At 48.4% G+C, this 25,999-nt stretch overlaps 8 protein-coding genes across 8 annotated transcripts; 4 read left to right on the top strand and 4 right to left on the bottom strand.

Annotated features, from left to right (window-relative positions):
* Nucleotides 1-1,463: 1,463 nt before the first annotated feature.
* On the top strand, nt 1,464-2,751 carry INS49_004710 (uncharacterized protein; the record flags this gene model as incomplete). Its single annotated transcript, XM_043165498.1, has 4 exons — nt 1,464-1,850; nt 1,933-1,980; nt 2,058-2,290; nt 2,430-2,751. The coding sequence occupies 4 exons, from the start codon at nt 1,464-1,466 to the stop codon at nt 2,749-2,751; spliced, it is 990 nt and encodes a 329-aa protein (XP_043018213.1).
* A 134-nt stretch (nt 2,752-2,885) lies between these two features.
* INS49_004711 (uncharacterized protein) lies at nt 2,886-4,650 on the bottom strand (the record flags this gene model as incomplete). The annotated part of the gene is made up of 4 exons (XM_043165499.1): nt 2,886-3,245; nt 3,302-3,590; nt 3,661-4,211; nt 4,264-4,650. 4 exons carry the CDS (start codon nt 4,648-4,650, stop codon nt 2,886-2,888), a joined length of 1,587 nt encoding a protein of 528 aa, XP_043018214.1.
* Nucleotides 4,651-8,071: 3,421 nt separating this feature from the next.
* INS49_004712 (uncharacterized protein) lies at nt 8,072-12,078 on the top strand (the record flags this gene model as incomplete). Its single annotated transcript, XM_043165500.1, has 6 exons — nt 8,072-8,366; nt 8,438-8,928; nt 9,029-9,328; nt 9,413-9,749; nt 9,820-10,028; nt 11,290-12,078. The coding sequence occupies 6 exons, from the start codon at nt 8,072-8,074 to the stop codon at nt 12,076-12,078; spliced, it is 2,421 nt and encodes an 806-aa protein (XP_043018215.1).
* Nucleotides 12,079-12,156: 78 nt separating this feature from the next.
* On the bottom strand, nt 12,157-15,942 carry INS49_004713 (uncharacterized protein; the record flags this gene model as incomplete). The annotated part of the gene is made up of 2 exons (XM_043165501.1): nt 12,157-12,971; nt 15,549-15,942. 2 exons carry the CDS (start codon nt 15,940-15,942, stop codon nt 12,157-12,159), a joined length of 1,209 nt encoding a protein of 402 aa, XP_043018216.1.
* Nucleotides 15,943-17,331: 1,389 nt separating this feature from the next.
* Nucleotides 17,332-18,217, bottom strand: INS49_004714 (uncharacterized protein; the record flags this gene model as incomplete). The annotated part of the gene is made up of 2 exons (XM_043165502.1): nt 17,332-17,899; nt 17,976-18,217. 2 exons carry the CDS (start codon nt 18,215-18,217, stop codon nt 17,332-17,334), a joined length of 810 nt encoding a protein of 269 aa, XP_043018217.1.
* Nucleotides 18,218-18,830: 613 nt separating this feature from the next.
* On the bottom strand, nt 18,831-20,474 carry INS49_004715 (uncharacterized protein; the record flags this gene model as incomplete). The annotated part of the gene is made up of 3 exons (XM_043165503.1): nt 18,831-19,438; nt 19,527-19,869; nt 19,929-20,474. 3 exons carry the CDS (start codon nt 20,472-20,474, stop codon nt 18,831-18,833), a joined length of 1,497 nt encoding a protein of 498 aa, XP_043018218.1.
* A 1,446-nt stretch (nt 20,475-21,920) lies between these two features.
* INS49_004716 (uncharacterized protein) lies at nt 21,921-23,965 on the top strand (the record flags this gene model as incomplete). The annotated part of the gene is made up of 6 exons (XM_043165504.1): nt 21,921-22,171; nt 22,260-22,839; nt 22,904-23,449; nt 23,510-23,774; nt 23,838-23,876; nt 23,928-23,965. 6 exons carry the CDS (start codon nt 21,921-21,923, stop codon nt 23,963-23,965), a joined length of 1,719 nt encoding a protein of 572 aa, XP_043018219.1.
* Nucleotides 23,966-24,829: 864 nt separating this feature from the next.
* Nucleotides 24,830-25,786, top strand: INS49_004717 (uncharacterized protein; the record flags this gene model as incomplete). The annotated part of the gene is made up of 2 exons (XM_043165505.1): nt 24,830-25,088; nt 25,155-25,786. The coding sequence occupies 2 exons, from the start codon at nt 24,830-24,832 to the stop codon at nt 25,784-25,786; spliced, it is 891 nt and encodes a 296-aa protein (XP_043018220.1).
* Between the last annotated feature and the right edge of the window lie 213 nt (nt 25,787-25,999).

Here is a 25,999-nt window from a genome sequence, read left to right on the forward strand (position 1 = left end):
TATAATAAGTTTTATTAAAATAATAATAAAATAAAGAAACTTAAAAATAATAATATTTTTAATTAAAATAATTATTTTTAAGAAATTTATTTTTAATATTATTATAAAATACTTAAATTAAAGTTTAAAAAATAAAAGTATTAATAAATATAATAAATAAAATAAACTTAATAAAAAAATCTTTTATTAAAAAATAAATATTATAAAATTATAATAATAAAAATTTTTAAATTTATATTTAATACTTTATTTATTAATATTATATTAAATTCTTAATAAATTAAATTTAAATTTAATTAAAGCTTAAATAACATTATATTTTAAATTTAAGCCTTTTATATAATTTAATTAATATAAAAATATATAATATAATATTATTTATTAAACTTATAAATAAATAAAATAAATATTTTAATTTTATATAATAACTTTTTTTATTTTAAATTTAAAATTATAATAATAATAATAAATATTAATTAAAAACTTAAAATATTTTTAATTAATTTTAAATAATATTTATAAAGTTTAAATTTATTATTTTAATTTTAAGTTTATATTATTATTATATTTAAATATAATATTTAATAAAAAACTTAAAATAAATTTAAAGCTTAATAATTTATAAATATTAAATTAAAGTAATATTTTATTTAAATATTAAAAATATAAAAGATATTTTAAAATTAAAAAATAATTTTAAAATATTTATAATATTATTATAAATTTAATTATATTTAATTGTTTTTATAATAAAATAAAAATAAATATAAGCTTTAATTAAAACTTTAAATTAAAATATAAAATAATTTAATAATATTTAATATAAAAATAAAAAAAAAATTAATAAATAATTAATTTATAATTAACTTTTTATTCTTTTTATTATTAATTAAAAATATATAAAATTAAAATCTTAGCTTAAGTTAAATTATTAATAAAAATAAGCTATTTAAATAAATAAAAAATAAGTTTTGCTAAATTCTCTTAAGAATAACTTAAGAAGGAGCTTTAATATAATAAAAAGGGAAAATAAAAATAAAAGGTTAAAAAAAAGATAAATATTTAAAAATTCTTAAAAATATGAAAAGCTTAATTAAAGCATGAAATATATAAAAAAAGAAAAGAGTTGATTTCTTAAAAAAATATTTAAAACAAGCGAAAAAGCTAGCTTTTTATAGCCAGCTGGAATCCAGCGCGATACCATTTCTCACGTATTTCCCTGCCCCCGCTAACAATATAACAACGTGGCGGCGTCATTAGCGTGGTTTTGGCGGTGTGGAATGCAAATGAGTGTATAGGCTAAGCAACTGCCTGACAGGGGGCGTTATCGCTCCCAACCTTATCGCCCCCAGGCGTTTCTTATAAAACATAAGCACTGACCTCAAGACATTACCGGCATTTGCAAACGGCCTCTCTCGCCAATGACTGTGGAACAAAACAACTGACATCTATCAGCATACACAATGGATGGCATAGTTCGTTCGTTCAACCGCCTTGCTCGACCGCGGACGACTCCCAGTGGCCTGCCAAACCACTGGGTCTTCGGCGTGCGCCACGTGCCGCTGGAGCCGCCTGGCGATCTCGTTGTCGCCGTTCACCCCCGCAGTGATTTCCTCCTTCAAGGCGGGCCTGGACAGATCCTGTCTTCGTCGAGCGTCTCAGAGAAAGCACAGGCTCTGCTTCCCTTCCTGCTCGACGCTTTTGTCAAGGGTAGCCAGTCCCCCCTCAGCCACCAGCCAACCGATCCCCCGCCGTTTGCTCCATGGACCTGGGCGACCGAGGACCCCGAGCTGGCGAAGGCTCTTGAGGAGCTGCTCAGCCAGCGTGGTATTGTCAATGAGCTTTGCCGGGTAGGCACTTGCTCCGAGGTTGACAAGAACATCCTTGAGGAAGCATGGTCTGGATTTTACCGAAACATGACATCCCTCACAGGCGGAGGCTCTGATGTCACTCCAGGAGACACTACGAAATGCCATGGCTGTGGGTTGAGTGGCGAGAGCTTCTCAGAACCACTGAAAAAGTGTTCTGCGTGCGGCAGGGCGTGGTATCACTCGCAGGATTGCCAGCGGAAGCACTGGAAGAAGCACAAGCCGGCTTGTCTCGCGAACCGTCCCACGAACACAAAAGCCAACGCTGCCAGCTCTGCTTCCACCACCAGCGCCGCCAGCTCCAAGGTGGACGCACACAAATACTTCAACACGACTGCGCGCTCGTCGCCTGAGGCACAGGCGCTGATGAAGACCCTGTACCTAAGTTTCCCATCGTCTCCTGCGGCGACTGAGGGCATAGGGTGAGCCACTCGACCACCACAGACCATTCAAGGTCAAGAAGCTGACTAGGTACAGCAAACCACTCCGAAGCCTGGTCTAAACAGGCAAAGACACACCGGAGAACATGCAGACTCTGTTTGGCCCCGATTGGCGCACCAGCATTGGCAAAGACCACGATGAAACCCGCCTCGACGTCCTGCTCGACCCGCCCCGCGGCTCTCCAAGCTACACCCGGCACCAGTGGCTGAACCCCGACAACAGGCTGGAACGCTCGCCCCGACCAGCCACGGACGCCGAGCAGCAGATGATTGGAAAGGTCAGGGAGATGCAGGATGCAGTCCGCCGGAGGATTGGGGCCGGCAAGTCGCCTTCCTCGGCTGACATGCGGGCCATCTTGAGCTCCTACGGCGCGGACTGGACCTCGCATGTGCAGACGTACACGCTTGCGATCAACACGATGGATCAGGGCGTTCGGCGGTGATGTGACTGTGTCTGGGGTATGTTCTCATATCCAGTGAGTTCTACCATCATCTCTGTCGATCCTGACATATATGATTTCTCACTGCGGAAAAGAAAGGGAAATAATTGGGGCCAGATCAAGCTAGACTGCTCAATTCACGCCGCACTCCTTCTCTTCGCTCTCACCATCAGAGGTCCCTCCAAGTCACTGATACCGACACTAATGAGGGGCGGAAGAACGCCTCGATATTCACCACGCGAAGCTGACTCTTGCTCATCCCCGTTGGCTAGACAGAAATCAAACTCTTGCAACAGGGTGCTCGCCAACTTGTAGATGTTGGTCTGGGCTACGGTCTTGCCGATGCATTGCCGCCCTCCAAGGCCAAAGTGCATAAGATACCTGGCTCGCTTCGCATTATCTGGATGTTCCCATCGGTCCGGGTCGAATACGTTGTGGTCGGCGCCCCAGACTTCTGGGTCGTGGTGGAAGGCATGATTACAGACTGCGACTGAGGTCTGAGTAGTACGTTAGTTCCGACCAGCATATCGGACACAGTAATATTGTGACCTACCCCTTGTTCAATGTGCTCCCCGGCAATGATGACCCCCTCAGGTGCCGTGACTCTACGAGGGAGTGGCATAGTGAAGACCGGTGTAGTGCGGAAATTCTCTCTTACACATTGCCGGAGGAAAGGCAATGACGCTTCCACTTCGGTGACTGAGTACGCCACCTTGTTTGAGCCCAAGTCCGGAAGCTTGCTCCTAATCTCATCCACGCATCTGCTCATGGTCTCCGGGCTGTGCAGCAGGTTCCAGAATAACAATGTCGATGTTGCACTGGTTGTATGTGTCCCTGCGATACTATTTCCATGCACCGTCAGTTAATCACGAGTTGCACAATAAGGAGTAGCAGATAATGATATAGGCTCACATGAACCCGAAGGCCTCCGTTTCTAGGTCCGTCTGAGTGAGGAGCTCGCCAGTCTCTGGGTCTTTCGCGAGGATGAGATTGGTAAGAATGTCTTTCCTCTGCCCGTCGGCGCCCTGGGATTTCTCCTCTTCCAGCGCTGCCATTCTCTTCTTGACGCAGCGAGAAGCCAAGGAGGCACATGCTGCCCTGCCTTTGAAAAGCGCTTGTAGGCCCTTGTGAGGAACCTTTGGTAGCCATTTCTTCAGGGTAAAGGTCATCGTGGGCCATGCTCCAGTAACGGCAGCGAGTAGACTATGCTCGATCACCGGCGGAACCAGGGACTCGTCATCCGCGACTTGGACCCCAAAGGACTGGCTGAAAGCCAACTCTCCGAGGACGTCAACTACGTAAAACTGCAGGAGCTTTTTCAAATTGAACGCTTCTCCTCGGTCAGCATATGCTGCGATCTTGTTTCTGAGAATCACAATATTCTCGTCAAGATATTGCTCCATCTCCTTGACATAGCTGATGGAGAAGCTGTGGGACATGTGACGCCTGCGGATGGAATGTTTCTATACACATATTAGCTTGATGCCAACGCGTGCACCTGGCCACTATACGCACTGCTTCATCTCTCATCCCAAATACGTTCGGATGAGCTGCTCCAAACGCATCATAATATTCGGTCTTCGGCATCATTCGCCCGCCTTTCTGATAGATGGAGGGGACTGCGTCCTCGGCCGTGATGCTGAGTTTATCGGGGCCGTACCGAACAAATTGCCCATACTTGGCGTGCAGCTCTGTCAAATTGTACGGTTGTTTGAGAGTCAAGAATTGATGAACTTGCCAGAGGTCGGTCACTGATGCCAGGAATGGACCAGGGAAACGGGACAGTGGGTGAAAATACACCTGGTACACAACATAGCCTACGATCCCGAGGACAAGGCAGACGCCGACTGCTGGCAGAGCTTTGCTCAGGCTCGGGAGAAATTGTTCAAGGAGTGAAACCATTGTGAAAGCCGGTTGTGGTCAACTCAATGATGGCACAGGGGATCTATGGTATCGACCCCTTTAAAGACAATTCGTTCAACATTAATCATTCTGTGCAGGCACAGTTCTTCTGGTCAATCGGCTTGCACCAACCCGATTGGCTGGTTTTGACGACCTGAACCTGGTGGCCGAGGTTGACCAGGCGAACTTTATGCGCTGAACCCCTCATGCCCCATTCTGGCTCTCGGCTCTTTTGCAATCGCCGATTTCCACAGGGCTCTCTTTTTTGTTATCCCCACGTCTTCGCAGAGCCAACCCGGGTATTCCGACCACCGGGAACGCACTACCCGATTGGGCGATATCTGCATGCTTCACGCTCTGCTTGGCTGTCTCTTGTGCGGAATGGCCGGTCACGTAGCGCGGGTGAATGAATTCCTTGGTGATTTGCTCTTATAAGCGCCGTAGCAATTGTTGATTTGTTTAACTTTATTGGCAGATAGTGATGCTGTCTGAGCGGTAGACAGTGATTTGACCTCCCTCAATCAATCAAGGTCATTGTCCCGGGAGGTCCATGGCTTCTATAAAGTAATGGCCGAACTCACTAACGTCTCGCCAAATCCTTCCTTCTCGAGGCTGCTTTCCAAACTTTTCTCTCATCAGGAGTCGAACCGATGTCTCAATGTTCTTCTCGGCATGCCAGCATTAGAATCGCATACAACATTCGCAATCTGGACAGACAACACACCTTGTATGAGTTAGGGTCCTGTTCGTCCTGATTGTGTTTGACAAAAGCTTGATCGGTATCTGAGTCTCTTTCCATTCCTAGAATTCAACGCATGTTTTGGTTAGATACCGTAAAGTTTAGGAAATGCGAGTAATAATTTGGACTAATGGGGAGGTCGTTCAGCAAGGGATGAGCTACCTTTATTCCTGTCGAAGTGGAACAAGGGTGGTGTGATACTAATGCAGTTCATATAGAGCCAGCAAATTGTTGGCCAGATCAGTGTCGAAATTACTAACGACTCTATCTAGACCACCGTGGTAGCTACCGAATCCAGTCAGTTAGCAGCCAGAGTCACTTGAGTCACTTAATTGCGTGATACTTTGTACTCCGGTGTTTAGCAGAGCGACATACAGGATTTTTTGAGCTCCGGCATAGCTCACGGCATATGCATAGGTGCAAAGCGGAAAGTCGCTCGGGTGAATGACGCGAGAATGCTCTGGAAACTCCTTGACAGAATTGAACCCCGGGCTGAGATCTTGGCGCGACGGGACAGTTGGGTCTTGGAATACAATCTTCCGCTCGTCGTCTTTTGGGAATCTGCACACCAACCTGACATTAGATGCAAAGGAGACTTGGACCGAATGGGCTTTGCTTATGAAACATCGAACCTACCTCTCTCCGACGTTGCCCAACCATAGAACACTATACTCAGCAAATTCAGCACCCTGTAGGTTCACTTTCACGGCCGACTTGGGTAGAAATCGTAGCAACTCACTCCCAATCTGCTGTTAATCTTGACTGATCTTGTTGAAACTCTTGTACAATCCGAGCCATCTGTTGTCTCACGTTGGCGTCCCAATCAACGTCGTCTTCGAGGATCAGTGCGGTCGCAATTTTCTCGTCAACAATCCTGGAAATCTTCAATTAGCTACGACGCAACATCAACCAGGGCATGTAGAGATGAAACTTTGGCTTACCTCTTCATAACATTCATATGTGCGCGCCAGCTCCCAACAAAGCCGGGCCCACCCATATCCGACTTGGGGATCTAACTCGGTGGGATGCTGAATCAGTACATGATATAATGGGCATATCAAGCGCATTCATGGAATTACAACCAGGTAATCTACCTTTGGAACCGTCTTCTCAAGGACATCTTCGCCTCTGACACCCGGGGCAATATCAATTTCCAGACCAGAAAGTACTGACATCAACGTCAATGCGTCCTGACGATCGGTTCGTTGAGGTAAGCTTATAGCATATATTTTCTGGAAACCAAGGGTTGAGTTGGTGGCTGGTGCATTCATCCCACTCGTGGTGCGATGTTCGATACCCGGGAACATCGAATCATGGCTCCAGAAGTTAAGGACTAAGAACCACACCGCGAATGCAGCGCATAACAATTGAAGAGGGAATCTCAACGCCATGCCGCGAGACACAAACCCTGTCGTTCGGAATGGCGGATGATCGGCTTTCCGCGAAAGCATATGTAGCCAAGAGGTTGACCGGCAACTGATCTACGCTGATCAATAGGTGATTGACTTCTGATATTCAGTAAGGGTCCTATAAGCCTGATGAATGAATTCGGGCTGCTTCAATGAGATAATGACGGGTTGACACGTGCGGTTGTGTTTACCACAAAGTTAAATGCAAGTCCCGGCTCAGGAGCCGACTCACGCCAAAAGCATGAACAGGTCTCAAAATCATGTTGTCGGAGAATCGATGAGGGAGATTAGGTTTGATGCTTGGTCGTAGGGCTGGGCGTCATGGCCACGAGCACCTGAGACGTGCTCGGATCACTCCTGGGGTGAATGACTCGACGCTTCTGTAGCCGCGTGTTCATCGATGCCGCATTGGCATTCCGTACGGTGCTTTCCGGTGTGGCACGTACAATATAAACGGGGCGGGCGATTCAGGAACCTTACCCTAGTGTTACATCTCGCTGGATTCATCTGACCGGAGGAATACACTACGGAAGAGAAATACTGAGCTTTGATGAATGTTTCAGACGTCGGTCCTGGGGAGGAATTGTTTTGGCCCCCTTACCCACAGAGGAGACTCACAGGAAGCCAAACATGTTTAAGAGCCGCCCCCACAATGCGAATTCATCCAAGTCACCTTACCTATTTTCCACCGAGCCCACCCATATGGCGCATCCTTTGTACAAAAAGGTTCATCGCTTATAGACATCATCAATATATTCAATCGGATATCCATTGATATGCCGTTTGAATTAGATCTCAAAACGAAATAAAAGAAATCGCCCTCTGCGGTTTCAGAGGTTGCTATGCCGCGGGTTGGGCATGGAGTAGTACGGCGTCATCAGCTTGGAGTACACGAATCCACCCTCCTAGCATCGAACCCCTTGCCAATATGCTCGCTCGTATTCCGTGCGCTTGACTTAGGACACGCGCTACTTGATGAAGTGCTTGTGTGGATCAGCCAAGGACCTTTTGCTAAGTGGGATGAGCATCCGACACATCACTGTCTGCCGTTTCAGTTGTGCAAATCAACCACAGTTGCACCCCCGATGCACAATTAGTCTAGGACAAATTTCATAATGTTAGGCGTATAAATTCTAGACCGCAGCTACGCTTCGGCTCTGACAATCTTGCTACTTCATACAGCTGTCTATTTCTTGCCGTCCGGAGTGATCAGATTGAAGCAGTCACCCATACATTAAACGAGTGGACTGTCTTGGTCCCGTGGACAAGCAAAATGTCGCCCCCGATACATCCACCAAGACAAAGAAAGGGTTTTACCAAGAGCCCCAAGTACTCTGATGTCAATCATTTCCAGATTGTCCAAGTTGAGGAAGACAAGGAGGATGAAATGTACTGCTCGGAATTGGTCAGACGTTTGATCATGTTCCAACCTATCACCGCCGCCGCTGCTGTGTTTACGGGTTACAGGTATTGGAAGCTTCAGTTCGCGCAGCTGTTGATGTTACAATCCCTCGGAATGAATATGAACACGCGTCTCTTATTCGCTGTCATCGACTTTATCGTGAACAGTAAGTTTACCCGCACCTAAGCAAAAAGATCCTTCCTTCGTAAAGGCTCCTAACAATTAGAATTTGTGTAGTGCCGACAACCTTCAAGGCTGTCCTGGACACGATTTCAATATTGACCCCTATGCCGCGGCGTCCACATCTAAAGCTTCGAGGCCACCTTGTCCCGACGGTGGACATTATAATCACTGCCTGCAACGAGCCTGTCGACGTTTGCCTTGACACAATTCGGGCTGCCATCAACATCGACTATCCTACCTCGCGATTCAGAGTCATTGTGGCAGACGACGGAGCAAGCAAGGAGCTCCAGAGCGGCGTCACTGAGCTGGCTAGATCGAAGCCAGAGGCACTGTTATTCTACACCGCACGCGTCAAGGGTGAAGATGACCGTCACAAGGCTGGAAACCTCAACCACGCCTTGAGATTCACAAGTTCACTGCCGGGAGGGCCTGCTGAGTATGTGTCGGGACTTGATGCGGATATGATCCCGATGAGAAACATGTTGCGAGCTCAGATGCCTCATCTTCTGCTCGATCCCAAGATGGGCCTGACGTGCCCGGCAGCAGTAAGCAGAAACCCCATCCTGCCCCCAATTACTGGCCGGGACAAAATGATTTGTCTTCTGGGCCTCAATCGACGCAGAAACTGACTCGAGCAATGTGAAGACTTTCTATAACGTCCCTGTGAACGATTGGCTGCTGCAATCTCAGACAGTGCACAACAAATGGGAGGAATTCTCGAGAGATAGAATCAACGATGCTTGGTGTACCGGCTCCGGATGGGTTGCCAGACGTTGCGCTATCGATGAACTCGGAGGAGTCCCAATGCAAACGATCGGGGAGGATGCTTTTATGTCCACTGGCATCTCCAATAACGGCTGGAGCACTGCCTTCATTCCGCAGTCTCTCCAATTTGGATTGGTGCCCGACACATATGGCAGTCATCTAAAGCAACACAGAAGATGGGTGAGTATCTTGCGAAATTCTTGCGCAATTCTCTCTCGACGCGAAAGATGTCACGTTTCAAGACACTGACTACGACATCTGTAGAAACTTGGTGGTCTGATCATTGGTATGGACAAAAGATTTGGCCTTTGGGGCAAGAATGTGAAAGGATTGAGCTGGAAGCAGCGACTCTGGTGGTTTTACTATCCTTTGAGGGCCTTGACACTACCACTCATGACTCTCGGCCTGTTCACTGCTCCCCTTTTCATGCTCGCCGGAACGCCATGGGTCGTCTACGCAACGAACAACGATCTTAAAGCCCTCACGCAAGCCTCAGCACTATCCTTCATCAGCACCTTCGCTCTCAAGTGCCATATGTCCTTGAAGACTGGTTATAGGGCCCACATGATGGAACAGTGCAATGAGATCTGGATCGCGCCTTGTAAGTGCCACTTTCGCAACGGAGAGCGACGCAATGTCTACCTTGTCGACTGACTAAACACCCGCGGCAGATCATACCATCACACAGCTGAAGACCTTTGTGTTCCCAACCTGGCTTGGGGGCCAGCTGCTGACTTTCGTGCCAACCGGATCCATCCCAAACCATCTGCACGAACGAAATGCCAAGAAGCGGGCGTCATTGCAGAGCCGGCTACGCTCGATCCTGATCAAAGACGGCGCGATGTTTCACCTGCTCTTCGTCGCATTCTGCGCCACCGCAGTAAGCTCGGTCATCGCAAGAGCACACCACCAGTTTCCCGAGCACGGGGCTCAATTTGGGATTTACCTTTTGACCCATCTGGGCTGGATGCCGATGCCGTGGTTGTTCTCGTTCTTTGCTTGCCTCACGCCCATCTTCTACGCCGTCTTCCCGCCGACTGTTCCGGAAAGAGAGGAGCTGCTGGTCAAAGATCCCCTTACTGGGGCTCGCTACCCCAAGAAGACTGCGAGAGGTGTTACTTGGGTTCCTGAGCTTCTTGGCTTTGAAAAAGTGCACATCATTGTACTTGTGTATTCCCTTTGCGTTCTATACCAAGTATCACGATGGTAACTCTTTCAGGCACCGTGAAATTAAAACCTTGGATCACTCTCGGCGGATAGGAATCAATCTTTATATAATGGCGCAAAGTTTGAAATATGTGAAAGCAATGATCAAGTCCAACTGTATTGAAAAACATGTCTGAGCGCGTGCACATCTTCGACATGTACAAGCAGATCCGTTATTTCTTCTAACCTGTAAAATTACTAGCTCATAATTTTGCACACTTGCGTCTTGCAATTTCACTTGCACGTTTCTCAGTGGAATAGGGAGTTTGTTCCCATGTGCCACCCTCAGGAAAATGATCTATTACTTACTTGCAAAGTACATCGTGCTCGTTGTTTCAGTGTCATTGGGTCCGTCCGCTTGGCGGCCCCTTGAAACTGTCCAGGTCCTGACTCGAACTCTCAAGGGTCCATTAAAAGAAAGCAGGTGGGACGATCGAAAAATGTCTGCTGGACGGTTTGGCGTATGTAATGACTCGAACTCCAATGTTGGCTCGAGAGCACGTCCAGAACCAGCTTCCGCTCATTTTTGATTCAACATTCGTTCTGGTTCAGGTCTAAAGGGCACTTCCAGCATGTTTCGTGCCAGAGGCATACTTCGTTTCGGTCTCATCTCCATTACTTTCATCGCGGCATTGTATAGCATACGGTTTTTCGCACCTCTCACAGGAGGACTTGGTCTACAAAGGACGGATCTGTGGCGGCCATTGCCTGATTGGGCCTCCCGAATCCAAGACACGACGAGCGCCGGATCAGCTGTGGTCATACCTAATATCGTGCATTATGTTTGGGCACTTAAAGACCCAGAAGGGGCTCTTGAGTTTCAGTTCAAACATTTCGTCAGCATTTATTCATCATATCTGTATCTCAGTCCAGATATGATATATATACACACGAATGCACGCCCTTCGGCCATCTCGACTGCACAGCATCATCAGAGCAGCTTCTGGACGCACAAGGTGTTTGAGATCCCCGGCGTCGCGGTCCGTCACATTGAGGTTCCAACACATACAAAGTATGGTGGCAAGCTCGAGCATATGGAGCACAGATCAGATTTTGTAAGGCCGGGCATTTTGAGAGATTTTGGCGGCATCTATCTGGACTTCGACGTTGTCCCCATCCGGGACATGAAGCCACTACGCGAGAGTGGCTTCAGGAATGTCTTTGGCCACGAATTTGGCGAGAAGGTTAATAACGGCGTCATGCTGTCTGTCAAGGGAAGCCGCTTCATGGACATCTTTGACAGAGACCAACACGAGGTCTTCAGCGGGTGGTGGATCGAGCACAGCGTTCTGCAGCTCACGAGGATGGCAAATGCCTTGATGGCTGTCCCCAATGAAGTCCTGATCCTTGAACGTCATGCCTTCATACCCGACGGCTTTGATGACGAAAGACATGCGCGTCTATTCCGCATACATGCAGAGCCAGCGGTGGGCATGGATTACGAGCAGGTTAGCCTGGAAGACATGGCTGATGAAGGATTTTCATATTGGAACTGGAGCAAGTCCAGGCGGAGACAAGACTGGGAGCGCGACTACTCAAAGTCATATACGATACACGCACTTTCTCCTCCACTTCATGTAGCAAATCGGACCCCCGATTGCTTGGAGATATCGTGGGACTATGTAATGGAGAGGACGAGCAACTACGCAGCGCAGATTTATCCAGCTATGTTACATGCTGACAACAAAATGTCTATCACTGCATCCCTGACTAGAAATAGCTAGGTCACAACTCAAACGAAGTCTATATATTGTATAGAGGTTATACAGGAGCAGAACGAACATCCTTGACATTCCTAGCCTTTAGAATAAAACCCGCTTCACTTTCCTGATTCCCGAGATATCCCACTCTCTAGGCTTCGTGCGGTCCATCATCTCCATCCACTCTGCATCTTTCCTGCCGCAAGCCATCATCTCGCTGTACTCCCAGTAATCCGGGTAGAAACCTGCAGATTCAAAATCAACAAGACCTGTAATACGCACTCCAGAACAATCTTCGGTGTCTTGCTCCACGAGAATGTTGCGCGGGTGGATGTCTCCGTGTGTGAAAACTGAAACATCAGACCGCGGCAGCATCTCATAGACCCCCTTTCCTTCAGGGTACGACAGGCCGTTGTTGTTCACGTAGCGCTCCCATATGCGTGCACGTAGGTCTTCATCGTTCCTTATCGCGGGATGGTTGTCATGCTCGTCGCCAAGAAGTGTTTGGATTATCTTTGACGTCCCATCGGCTGCGAGGTAGAAAGCGCCGTCATCCGTCTCTGGTCGAGGTATTTCTCTGAGTTTGTCGACCATGGCCCACGTATCACGACAGACTTTCTCCTTGGCTTCCTCGTCGAGGGAAGGCCACGCATCTCGAAGAGTTTTTCCAGGCATGTGTTCCATCCAGATTGAGCCCTTTGTGACGACGCCGTCCTCTCCGCAATTGTAAGTCCCGAGGAATGCGTGGGGTACGGGGACGCTGTTCGGTGGTAGGGTGGAATGGATAAGGTTCAGGGCAGCCTCTTCGTTTGTCCATACCGACGTGCCCTCCTTGATGATGACCTCGGGGTCGATTTGTGTTATTTTACTACGACCCCATTCGTTGCTGATGACCCGAGGGAATGACGTGTCTGCATCTGGAAAAGCAGATTAGCGAGTGGTCTGAGGCTCAACTGCCAGAGACAGCAAATCGGCGTGAGCAGCACCTGAATTGTCTGCCATCTTGAAGGAAGGTGAAATCAAAGGGTGCAAATGACTACGACGAATGTTGCGGGAAAGTATGTAACTTGAAGCTTATCCGTACGTGAGCCAGACAATTGAGTGAGGGAGGCGATAGCCTAAATAGCCTACCCGCAGTGGCTCTCAAACGAGATATTACCGCCCCTGTCACAGATCTCATGCCCTACATAAGGAGACGCCAATCACTCCTGTCCATCACTTGTGGAGTTAAAGCACAGCCTCATTTAGCTTGATATGCTCCCAACATGGCTCATTATGGAGTCTGCATATTCTAACTCTGGCAATCGGGTTACTTCGGAGGCTGGCTCCACCTGGTGATTGAGGCCGTGTACTCCACTCTCATAATGTACGTTGGTTCACTGAGGTGGATATCGATACTATACATCACAAGACACAGCTATTACAGATCATTGGCCGAAGATGCGGCCTTGAAATTCGGCTGCAGTTCCTGGCCATCACTGCTTCTTGAGTTTGAAACTCTTCTTTGATATTCCACCGATGGTTTGTGGAGGTATTTCTGTCTGAGACTACGTTCAACAGAAGATATGACTGATGGCTGTTAGAACTTGATGGATCCAGTACCCATATGACTCAATCGGTGGTGATGAGGGCGTGGTTGAATAGAGCATATTTACCCTATATACCAGCATACACATCGCAGTCCGACCTGTAGGGCCTTTCACCCAAGCATTAGAGACACAGGCTCCAAATCTAGACTCTGAAGCTTCCATTCATCACCATTATCATCCCGCGCTGCTAATGCGGTATGCCATTCCGTAGCTCCACTCGATCCACAGGACGGCATATATATCGTCTGCTATCTGAGGGGGCCATATAGCGGTACCCATTCGGCCATTGGGAATCAACCCGGGTCTTGCAGACAGCCACTAAATCAATTGATATGAGCTCTTACATTTCGGGGCTGTTAGGCATGCAGGGGCCCATCTCCTCTTTCTTGTCAGGGAAATATTCCTTGTCCTCTTCACTTTGCAAAAAAGCTCCCCAACTTGGTTCCTCAGAACCAACAAGACCCGTAATATCATGTGGTGTCAATAGTAGGGGGAGTGTCTGCTGTCATGTATCCATATTCCCACCTTATTGATATGTGCCCAAGCATCCAGTTCACTAATAGTCTTCTGAACGAAATAATCTGCAAGGAGCTATTTCAAACCCGCCTGCTACTCTGACATGCCCCCGTTCACAAGTGATATAGACTACACTGATCATTCCAGGGTAAGTAGAGACTGCCTCACCCATGGTAAGTCCGATTCCGTATCCCCAGCTGACGTCGCAATTTTCTCTTTTCTCTCGCGCAGCATCTATGACTCTACTGAGGAGTTCAGGTTCACTGCGAGTTGCCTTCACAATGAACTTAGGGACTATTCCGCAAAACCGATATGGCTGGTTTGCGCGAGCCACTACCCCGATGAACAAGACGCGGGATTTCGCGTTCGTCCCAAGTCTAATCAAGGCTCCTGAGTACAAAGGCGTGAGGCTCAGCGTAATACAACTCTTGGTGGGGTCGAAAGCCTCCCGCGGGTAAACCTTGGTCCCAATAAAACCCCTCGCTGATTCCATAAGGCAGATCCCATTAAAATGGTTTGACCGAATGATTCCTGAGGACAGGGTGTCGTCGTCAAGTAGTTTCTCAACGTTGTCGAAGGCAAGCAAGAAGGAATATAAGGGTGCGCGAGGAGAATCGAAGAGCGGCGCCTGGCCGCAGCTCTCGTTGGGATCTGGGTTAGACCGTATGTACAAACGCGACTGGCACAAAACCCACGGAGCATATACAGAGACCGGGCCTGGAGGGAACGGGATCCTTTTCATCACCCCTGCTCGTCTCGTTGATGCATCCGTATTCAGATGCCCCTCAATGGGCACGCAGGCAAGGCGAGCAACAAACTCCGTGCGGCGAATCCTGGCATTGAATTACCCCAGGTAGTAAGACCAAGCTTGAACGATCGGAAGAGTAATCGAAAGACCAGCGTTGGTCATCTTGAATGTGGGCTTGCTGACAATGTGATCATCAACACTGATAAACTTTCCAGAGTTCCGGAACGCTTGTGGACATGGCGCGAGTATGCTGTGCCATCCTGGAGGTACCAGGTCGATCCAGGTCCAACAGAAGATAGTATGGTAGGTTGAGGTTCGAATAATCTCCTCCTGCAATCTGGTGAATGATTTTGAGCCTTCGCCATATAATAATGGCATGTTGATATTAAAGATGCCCAACATGCAATATGCCATATCTTCGATCCTTGTAGTGACCCTACGAGATACCCATGACATCTTTTCTGCCACACTGGCCCATCTTAGTAGGGAGCTGTTGAAAAGGTATTTTGGTTCGGTTTTAGCCGTCTCAGAGATAACCCCGGCCATTGTTGGGCGCGAGGCTATCTTGGACCAATCTCGAGAATAGAAGGTCAACTTCACGGGCGCTAATAATTCTTGGAGCGTCCAGCCGCGAGTAAAACACTTGCTTTGACAGAAATGTTGGACGTAGTTCTCTGTCATCTCGTCCCATTCTGGAGGCATTGGTCTGACGTCGCTCAGATAGGCGTAGCAGATAGTGGCCTCTTGGTACCAGCTGAACATAGAGTTGATTGCCTCGCTCAGTTCTGCAGAGCTGGTTTTATCAATGCAATTCGTGTCGACCCGCAGGTAGTCCAGATCATGCTTCTGGGCTTGTTCGCATGCCATGTCGATTTTGAAGAAGCCTTTCTTCTTCTTGGCAACGCTCAGGTCTTTCCAGTCCTGGAATGTGACTTCTTCATCCTCCCATGTATGTGAGAGGATGGCATATTCCTTGTATATCTTGTCCCCGAAGAACTCCGAGAGCTCAAGTGTCCGGGTGTCGATCAGTCGCATGACGAGCTAAGGATGATAAACATAGATTTTAGCGACGAGGCCTTGAGTGCTATAAATTCCAGAACGTGTCGTCGGATCGTTTCGCGAGGATCTTAATGGAAAATTGAGCTGCCCCTGGGCTCGGTCCGAACACTCTTGTTAGTGTAGAGACGTGCTGAAAGCGAAAGGAGTGCAAAAGATGGAAGCGGATTTGCGTTCGAAGTGGCGTGTCTGCATTTAAACCCCTCTCTCTGTGTAACAGCTCATGCACATAAGACGGACGTGACAGCAAGCTAGCCATCCTTGGACATGCATCTTTTCTCACTGCAAAGATGTTGCTAGCTAGTCTACGCATAAGGCTGCGGACCCAGTGTTGCCAATGATTGTCGCTGTGGTTGCCAAAACGGATGCGCGTGGTATTGCCAAGGTCGGCCTACTCAGCGGCCAACCTAGTACATCATTTTCTTGGAAATCAACCAAGAAAGATGAGTACCTTTCAGAGCCTACATAATTTATCTCTACGTTGCTCTCTGCGCCCTCTATAGCACTCTGCCGTCTGTGGCGCTCTGGGGCGCTCTGGCCTTCTGAGTGGCCCCCCTCCGAAGAGTATGATGATTAAATCAGATACAATGATGATTAAATCAGATACATAACAACACATAGATCATAAATATTTCATGTAATTAAGATAGCTGCTTAAGAGCACGTTTATTGTTGGCTAAGATGATATATAAAACAATATGGCCGGATTGAGGATCAGATGGCTATACGAGGACTGTGACATGGCATCCACGCATCAAATTGGATTCTCTTCTCTCTTTGATGTTTTAAGTCCGGAAGGTATTAGAGAAATAGATGTACATTTCATGCATTTATCAAGACGGCGGTGAAATGAGTCCCGCCGATGTCTCCCTATTTCACCGTCTACATGCTCCTGGAAGTATAGTGCTTTCAAAGACATTTTGCAAGCGACTACTCGATTGGTACTTGACTTTCGGTCGAAATCCATCTATGCGAGCTATCTCATGCACTGGACTTCCACATAAGTATCAAATGTATGGTACTGTAGGTCGGTCTCAGCGTCCTAGATGTGCAGTCCCTATTGTTACCAATATTTCTGCCACTTGTTGCCAGTTTCGTAGTCAAATTCTGCTCCGCATCTGCCTGTGTTTCGATAACGGAGCATTTCCGTCAGTCAGTCAATCGAACCTCAAGTGGTGGGGCTGTCCATTTTCGCGGAGCTCTTCTCTCAGAGGCACTTACATGTCATGTGTATACTGTAAATAGTTGGTCAGCGACGGTACCGGAGGCGACCTAAGTGTGCAGAAGATAGGGATCGGAGGGGCAAGGACAATGAGTAGGAGTAAAAGGAGAAAATGAGGAGGAATGGTTGATTTGAGCTATCCAGGGTTACGTACCACCCAGAATCTTGTGAACAAACATTTTACAGCCCGGGCACTGCGTCGCATTGGCTGTGGCCGTCTGCTCGCCCAGACGCTCATCAGCCTTGATCTGAGCCACCCGTCTCTGTTCTTCTTCCTGCCGACGCCGTGCCTCTTCCCTGGCAGCGCACTCGGCCGCCTCCCTCGCTTCTCTCGCGATCCGAGCCTTTTCGATGCGGCGTGCCTCGGCCGCTTGTTGTTCACGAAGACACCGCAGTCGGTATTCTTCTTCGGCGTGCTGCATGCGCCGTCTGGTTTCCTCGATGTGTCGGCTCAGAGCCTCCCTGGATTCATTCTCTCGCTGGATTTTGCTGCGAAAGGTCGGATCACGCAGGTGCATGTCGTACTCGTCACAGGTGTGCTCTCGATGCCACTCAACGCCATGGACAAAGCAGAATGGACGGCCACAGTTGCGGCATTGCACAATTGGCTGTCGTTCGCCGCTGCTGTGTACCTGAGATGTACCACAACCGAATGGGCACCACACCACGTTGGAGACTCTCAGGGCGATTTTCTCAAGGAAAATTTGCTTGTACCTGCGTTCAAGGCGAATTGAAATGAGTGATGCCATGGAAAATCAACACAGGTGTGCATCTCTATTGGCTTACATACCTTGAGTAATTTTCCTCGGTTAAACAGCAACGAACCGCGTCCATCCCGAGATGTTGCGGGCACTCAGGGCAGCTGATGCTGGTAGACAGCTTTGTCTCGAACTGTGTGTTGACGCTCGCCGAGACACAGTCGAAGCAGGTCGAGGGCGGGTGCAGACAGCTGAGGGTGAGCTGGTTCGAGGGGAATTCGTTTGCGTCTTTGGTCTCGGCGCAGATTGCACACTCAATCTGACGGGGTTCCATTTTCTGCCAGTCGCGTGATGTCGTTGACGAGAAGGATTTGGGGATCATGCCTCAGCGTAGATTTCGCACTCTTGACTGCAGATAGTGTTGAGTATCATTGGACTCGAGACAAAATCGAACTCGAGGCGAGACACAGGATGCTTTATAAGCCAAACTTCGAAATCTAGACTGGCTTTCCAGACGACTCTTCGTGCCTTGTTTCAGAGTATGACAATGCGTTTCCTTGTTAATATGGCTTGAGAACGTATGCCTGACGTGCTATTGGACCAAATTGACATGGACCTCTCATTGCTACCTAGTTCTTGTTTGTTTATGAATCTTGCGTGGCCAGTTTCTCTTTCACACTCAAGAAATTGCACTTGGTTGTTCAGTACATCTGTCTCGACTTTCTCCGTAGACATATGAATGCCTATTCCATGACCTCAACTCGAAAGGCGCTGTCAGAGGAAATCGATTCCTACCACATGGTGCCTGGACAAGAGGGAATTTCAGGCATCAAGATTGTGAACTTTCAACCGCGAGACCCTGTCACAATGCAGACCCATGATTCAAGTCCGTGGTTGCCTCCATCTTCCAAAATAAGAACCATGGATCCGAAAGGTTCCCTGTGACCTCACTCATATTGAATGGCTTCTCGGTTGTAGAGGAACCAAAAGAACCCCCGTTCTTCGGGCCGTAGTGTCAAATTCCTCCTTGAATGCCACGCGACCCATACTTGTTCCTTCACCAGAATGGTGGGAGGTCCCCACGTTCTGTCGTCAACCTCCGTCAAGAGGAGCGCAGGAATGGCCGGGCAAATAGCTTTCAGCTGGTCTTTGATCTCATCATCTGACAGGCGCTTTTGCATCTTCTCTAGCTTGAACCTGGGGGGATCCCCGCTGAGGTTTTTGCAGTCCAAGTTCTCTAGGTCTCGGAAGAATTGAGTCTGGAAGGCGCAAGGCACCGACCAGTAAGATGAAACATCCAGAGAGTATTTGTCAATGGCGCATAGCATCTTGTCACCGAGCTCTATAGCAGGGAGGACAACGTCCTGCCGGATCGAGATTGCCGCTATGTCTAGTGCAGCCTGCTTGTTTGGGCCCAAAACTTCTGCCAGGCCTATTGAACGGATTATGAAGTGTGTCAGGACATGCGAAAAGTCATCACGAAAAGCCTGCGTCTCCTCGCGGGCTAGAATTGCTGCCAACGCTTCTGACATCCAGCGGCGAGCATTGTACAAACCTGCCTTCCGTCAGTCATCGCGTCCAATGCGAGAGTTACAGCGATTTTGAAAGTTTCGCGAGACTTGGGAGTTACAAGATGAACTCACTTCTGCTCGACTCGAGGTTCAGATTCATTGATATCTCCAGCTGTTTGATGACATCGATCTCCCTCTGTAAGTCTTCCTCGAGGTACCGGACCTTGGCGAAAAAAGCTTTATCAATGAGGATGTCAAATATCATCACCAGAAATATGTTCTCGTCTGCCGCAGGGAACTCGCTCGCAACAAAGAAGTCCCGATTCCGCCATCTGGAGATACATAGTGCCGTGTCTCCGGCCCACACATTCCGAGCACGCTCAGATGCCTGGAAACATTGTTCAGCACTGCTGATTGATGGCAGCACGCAAGTTGAGACCCAAATCTGTGTTGCAACGATGAGGGAACTGAACTCCTAGATCCATCGTCACGAGGTCAGTATCGACTTTATCACTAGTCTGGATCTGTACCTACATTCTTGACTGTCTCTCGAGGCAGAAGGGCTCCCAGATTTCCGCCAATCTTGACGATGTGCGTTTCAGCCGACTTCAGCTTTGACTGCAAGGTCAAGAGTTCAGCACGTGTAGCTGAAATCTCTTTGAGAAGGTCATCGGTCCGTCGTCCCGGGCTGTGCACGAGCTGCTCATGCGAATTTTTCAACTGCGATGCACAAGTCTCCACCTCTGGGGACCTCAGATTCGACCTTGCTTTCTTTCGATGGATTGTCGAGGTTCCTCTCCGGACTTGCTCTTCGGGCTCAGCCGTCGACTCAAACTCGTCCTTTTCCGATTCTGCAGGCCTGTCTGCATTCATGGGAGGGCCTGCTTTGAGGAACTGGTTCTCCTCTGTCACCATGACAAGCGTACTAGTGAGACGATCCAAGATTTTCCGCATTGAGAACCTGTGCTGTGAGCGTTTGTTATACTCATGGATGACTTTGGAATGCTCGCTCCTGAACCAGTCGAGACTGATGGAGATCTGTTGCAATCGGTCTTGCACTTCGTCCATGCGGTGACTCATCTCGTTCGATGGGGTCTCTAAGATGTGTTTCCGAAGAAGCCCAATTTCTTTTTCCTGAGCTGAATAGATTTCTTTAAGTCCATCATACTTCAGCAGCAAATCATGATATTCCTGTCGCCGCACATTGTCCGCGGCTTCAGGAATTTGGCGCCCCTTCTGTGACTCATTATGGAGTCTTTTCAGATGGTCATTCTCAGGGTCTGTGTGACGTTTTTGTTGACTTGGCCGCGATCTTCTCTCTGTCGCATTTGAGCCTCCCGTGATGTTTGTACTTGTGCCGGTCTCTGTGCCACGAGGCCAGCACATGGCTAGGTTTCTGCCGTAGTGTAACGATCGAAATTGTGATGAAATGTAGCAAGGACCTCTTGTTCTGTCATTCACTGTAGGGACCCTGGCAAAAACTCGGGGGAGAGTCGTGAGAAACTTCAATAGCTTGTTCCACGGCGCACGCAATCTTTTATCGTCGTCTTGAGAAGCTCTGATTCGAGATGAAAGCAGACAGATAGTCGTGGTGGAAAGTTCCTGCATCAGAATACCTTGAATAGATTGATCACTTGTAGTTCTTATGGCACAGTTCGGATGTCCGGGTGGATTTCAAAAATAGCTGCAAATCGCATTCCAGTTGCGCTCGTCATTGCCTTTTACAGACTGATTTTTGCTTGTCTACACATCCTCGAGCTTCTCACAACACTCTGAGCCCTGAGACCCAACAGCTTTCAAGTTTGAAACTGTCTCTGACCAGAACATGGTCTTGTGGTGCTGGCTGCTTATTGGTAAAAGAAAGCATTCAAGTCTGTGTCATCGCGGACATCGTAAAGCCTGACCGTTTCACGAAATTGTTTCGACTTGATGAATGTTCATTATTTGAGACCTATGAGAGCGACCTATGCGATTGTTTACGTTCATCTGTGATGTGGGTGTAAGTCAACTTCCAAGTTGTAGCACGCTGAATCGTTGCAAAGTGATTTGCTCTTATTGAGTGTAGCAGAGCAGAACAAGCATGCCTGGGAGCGCAAGGTTGGCACAAATGGGCATTGAATATTTTGCCGCGCAAATCAAGCAAATTGTCTCAGATAACATCAACAAAGAGATCGTTCAAACTCCATGATCCACGTTCGGGCCACAAGGACTCGTAGGTTTCACGTCCCTTTCAGACTTTCACACAAGCTGCATCTACGCATTCCAGAGTTCCAATCCATCCACGGATTATAGTCTTCCAGGGGATTGCATCCAAGGTAAATAGTGCAACAAACTATTTTTCCAGGTGGTATTTCTCTCATATCAGTGAACAAGCACGGTTGTGTCCACGGGTCTCCTTGAAGACACACTACTCTCTGATATTTCTGGCTCCCGGCCGGTCTTGTTGTCCAGAGAACGCAAAGCATCGTAACGCCACGTACAAGCCGCCGGAACAAATCTTCGAGAACGTTGCAGTCGGACCACAACATGGCACCCTCAGTTGCTAAAAGAATTGTCATCGGTGTCGACTTTGGAACAACCTTCTCAGGCGTTGCATGGGCCATAAGCACGAGTACTCAATCGGGCAACGTCGAGATCATCAGCAGATGGCCAAACATCTCGGGCGTGAAGACACACTCCGAGAAGGTCCCAACGAAACTCAGGCGTCTTGGCAACGGCGATCTTCAATGGGGTTTCCTGGTGCCGTCTGATGCCCCGAGCAATGAGGTCTTGCGGTGGTTCAAACTGTAAGAGCTCTTCTTTGGGATCAATTTAATGTGTTGTGAACGGGTTGGGAAATTGCTGATGACAGCTCCATGAACTTAGGAAACTAGATGATAGGGCTTCAGTAGCTGAGGTTGTCCCCGAGAACATACGCGCCTACAACAATCGAAGGACGGACCAAGCGATCGTCGACTACCTCTCGCTCCTCGGGGCCGAAGTTCTGCAGGCATTGACCAATTCCCTTGGAGCCGGATTGGTCAAGGACTATGAGCTGAAGTACGTGATCACAGTCCCGGCAATTTGGAGCGAGCGCGCCACTCAACGAACCAAGCTCGCGTTCCAGGATGCGATGGACCTTCGCGGCAACCAAAACATCACTGTGCTCTCGGAGCCAGAGGCTGCTGCTATATCTGAGCTCCAGCGATCGAAGACCCGGATCGTCAATGAAGGCGAATGCTTCATGATTCTAGACGCGGGCGGTGGGACCGTCGACCTCATCAGCTACATCATCCGTCAACTACATCCGCTTGTAGTTGATGAGGCAGTTCGGGGGTCTGGCGATGTGTGCGGCGGTGCCACCGTCACAGATCGCTTCAGAACGTGGCTTGTGTCTAAGATTGGAGATTTGGAATACTTCGATGACGAAGTGCTTAGGGATGCCGTGGAATGTTTTGATACACGTGTGAGTGATTCTCGTCGTGAACCCAGACGCTATTAGTGGGTTGAAATACTGACCATCTTACCAGATCAAACCCCGAGTCAACTCCGCTCTCTTAGCGAACAATCACAGGTTTTTTGTGACTGTGCCTGGCCTTGCCAACAACCGTCAAGCTGATATTTCCAACGAGCTTATCGGAATCTCAGCTTTCGACGTTGTTTCCTTCTTCCAACCTAGTATCGAGAGGATCAAGCTGCTGGTTGCTGAGCAGATCGCAGCCTCCAATGTTCCCATCACGGCCATCATCATGGTCGGTGGGTATGGTCAATGCCAATACCTGAAGGAAGAGCTTGAACAAGATGTTCTGATCAGAGAACGACAAATCCAAGTACATCGGTCACGTCGTGCGTGGACGGCTGTGGTTGAGGGTGCTGTGATGAAAGGTCTCCATGAAATGAGCCCAGAGGACAGTACACGCATTAGAATCAGCAATTACAAGGCGCGAAAGCACTACGGCACGGAACTCACTGTCACTTATCAGGACTCCATGCACTCCGAGCTTTTCGACAAGCGCCGCTGGGATGGGTTGAACGGCTGTTACGAAGTGGAGGTCATGAATTGGTTCATCAATCAGGTCAGTTAAGAGCCGGTAGGCAACCCAGTAGCATGCGCCGTTGCTTACTATTTTGAAAAGGGCGATTCTGTCACCGACAGCAAGAAGTTCTTCAAGGACTTCTTGGTGACAAACAAAGTCAATCATGGAAAGCCTCGGCGGATTTACCTCATCATCTACAGTGACGAGACCTCCCAGGTGGCGCCTCTGGGCAAGACCGAAACGGTCCGGGAGCTCTGTACTGTCGAGGCCGACCTCAGCCAAATCCCTGAGAGCCAGATGACCAAGGTCCAAGGAATTGACGGCTTCATGTATTTCTCCACTAATGGCCAGATTGAAATTGTCTGTAAGTGCTTATGTCTCCCACATCACTTCATAGTCCTTTCAAGCCCCCTGACTTGGACAATAGACAAATCGCAGACTATCACATTCACGTTGATCTACAACGGTACGTACACTAGACCTTTCAGGCCAAGCATGGTCACTGACACAGATACAGGCCAGCGTTACAACAGCGTCACTGCGGACTTCTTATAATTGCATTTGGGCGAGATGTACCATGGGACACTCATTCTTGGCATTTCTGTTTTCGTATCTTGTACTTGAAATGCTTTGCTGCACACGCAACGAAACTCACGGGCTGTGGTGTCCATAATAGGGCAAAGCAGGACAGTTTGGTTGTCTAGAATCATGAACATGTAGTCCATCAGCCGTACTTGCTAGTATGGAGGCAAGGAAATGCAGAGAAGGTGGATAAGCTAGACTCATGGTCTAATTCCTTAAAAGGAACTCCTGGGAGTGCGCACCCGTGTTGTACAATTTCCTGCCTTGATCATATCTGCTTTGTCTGAAATTACAGTTGCCCAAGCCAAAAGATAACATTGTGACTTTTGTGTCTTTGTGAGCTCCAACCGACTACAGGCCGGATACAGTATAGATGTGCCCAGACGCGTTTTAGCAAATACAAATAACACAGTTCAATGCACTCGCACTCGGTGGATGATTGGTCTGATAGTTCAACCCGCAGGAAAGTCTACCACAGCCACCCCGACCCTTGATTATTATCGACCCAACGCAACACACCATGGTTTCTTCGCGCGTCGAGGGGCGGACCGATTTGCAAAAGGAGAACAATGCCCTGAGGGACCAGGTTAAGGTCTTGCAAAGGGATCTCAATTGGCAAGTGAGCATCAATAGGGCATTGCAAAGGTCGCGGTCAAAGGAGACTCTGCTGCCCGAAGCCGCGGCATTGGTAGGCCAAGTCGAATACCCGATGCTGAATGATGATTGTTAAGAAAAGTCTAGAAATTTGCAAATATAAAATTTCAAATAGACGTATTTGTCTCAGATTTGGATGGATGCTTGGCTGTCCCATCTCACAGAGAGCGCGTCGCCCTCGCCATGACAAAAGAAGGCTCAGCAAAGGCTTTTCGGTCGGCTCTAACGCAAAACAGCGACCTTCGAGAACTGGCGATACAGCCTCAAGCCACGAACTGCCAGATGTGGACAGCATACATCTGGAGATTTTTAGTGCAAGAGATCTTCTCGTTCGACGGTGTAAGGGAGTTTTACGCTGCGACGGGTCAGAATGCTGCGTACTACATCAAGAACATCGACGAGATCGACTGGCTGATGCAGTATGAGAACGAGACCCCGGAAGGTAGGAGGCAGGCATTATAATTCAGAACTACAGCAAGGAGGGCGGCTTATTGAATGACCGCCACAGATAAATTTGCGAGGCACACGTGGAGAAAACAAGCCATCGACGCCGTGTTCCCGACGGGCAACGACGAAGGCGGCACCGGGGCCGACCTATTCCCAACCAAGGACCACCCGTGGCTCGCTTCAAACAGAGCATCCAAGATCGACGAGCTGGCTGCACAACTGCTGCGGGCATTTGGCGTATTTGCCAGGATCGTGCCCGACGCCCTGAACTTGACGCGAAATATTGTCTCCCACGCCGTTCGGTTCAACGAGGACATAATGCACGAGGCGCAAGTGACATACACTGTGGACCTAGAGACCAGCTCTGACGATGAGTTCCACAAAAACCTCGACAATATGAGCCTCACTGCTGTCAACACCGACAGCGGTTGGCCAGTGAGGATGAACAGCGTGATGAAGGGCATGCTTCAGAGCGATATTCGGAAGCGCTTGTATAAAGTCTGCGTGATAGAGCCGGCGTTGCAGTCTCAGAGTTGGTCGGCGGTGTCGGAAGCGTTGGGGCTTCAATACGGGGCTGTGAAGACGGAGGTCAAGTCGGGCGTGGCGGTGGGCTGGGCCTTGAATAGGAACAACCCGCCTGAGAAGGAGAGCATGTTCTACATCATGGCTCGGAGCCTCGGCTTTGTGTCATAGGTATCAGCTGCACATGGCTGTTGACGACTGGTGACTCCAAGAAGAAGTGTGCACCTGAGTTGGGTAGGGGGGTTGCCAGACACACAACCGTGCTGGCTGTCGCTGCACATACCCTGCTTTTCTTTCTCTTGTTTTCTTTTGATTCTAGCATGTGCAAACCCACACTGAATTCTCAGTCAAATGGCGCAAATGAAGAGGCAAACACCATGAGAA

Source organism: Diaporthe citri (assembly GCF_014595645.1).
Source record: "Diaporthe citri strain NFHF-8-4 chromosome Unknown scaffold_12, whole genome shotgun sequence".
Taxonomy (NCBI): domain Eukaryota; kingdom Fungi; phylum Ascomycota; class Sordariomycetes; order Diaporthales; family Diaporthaceae; genus Diaporthe; species Diaporthe citri.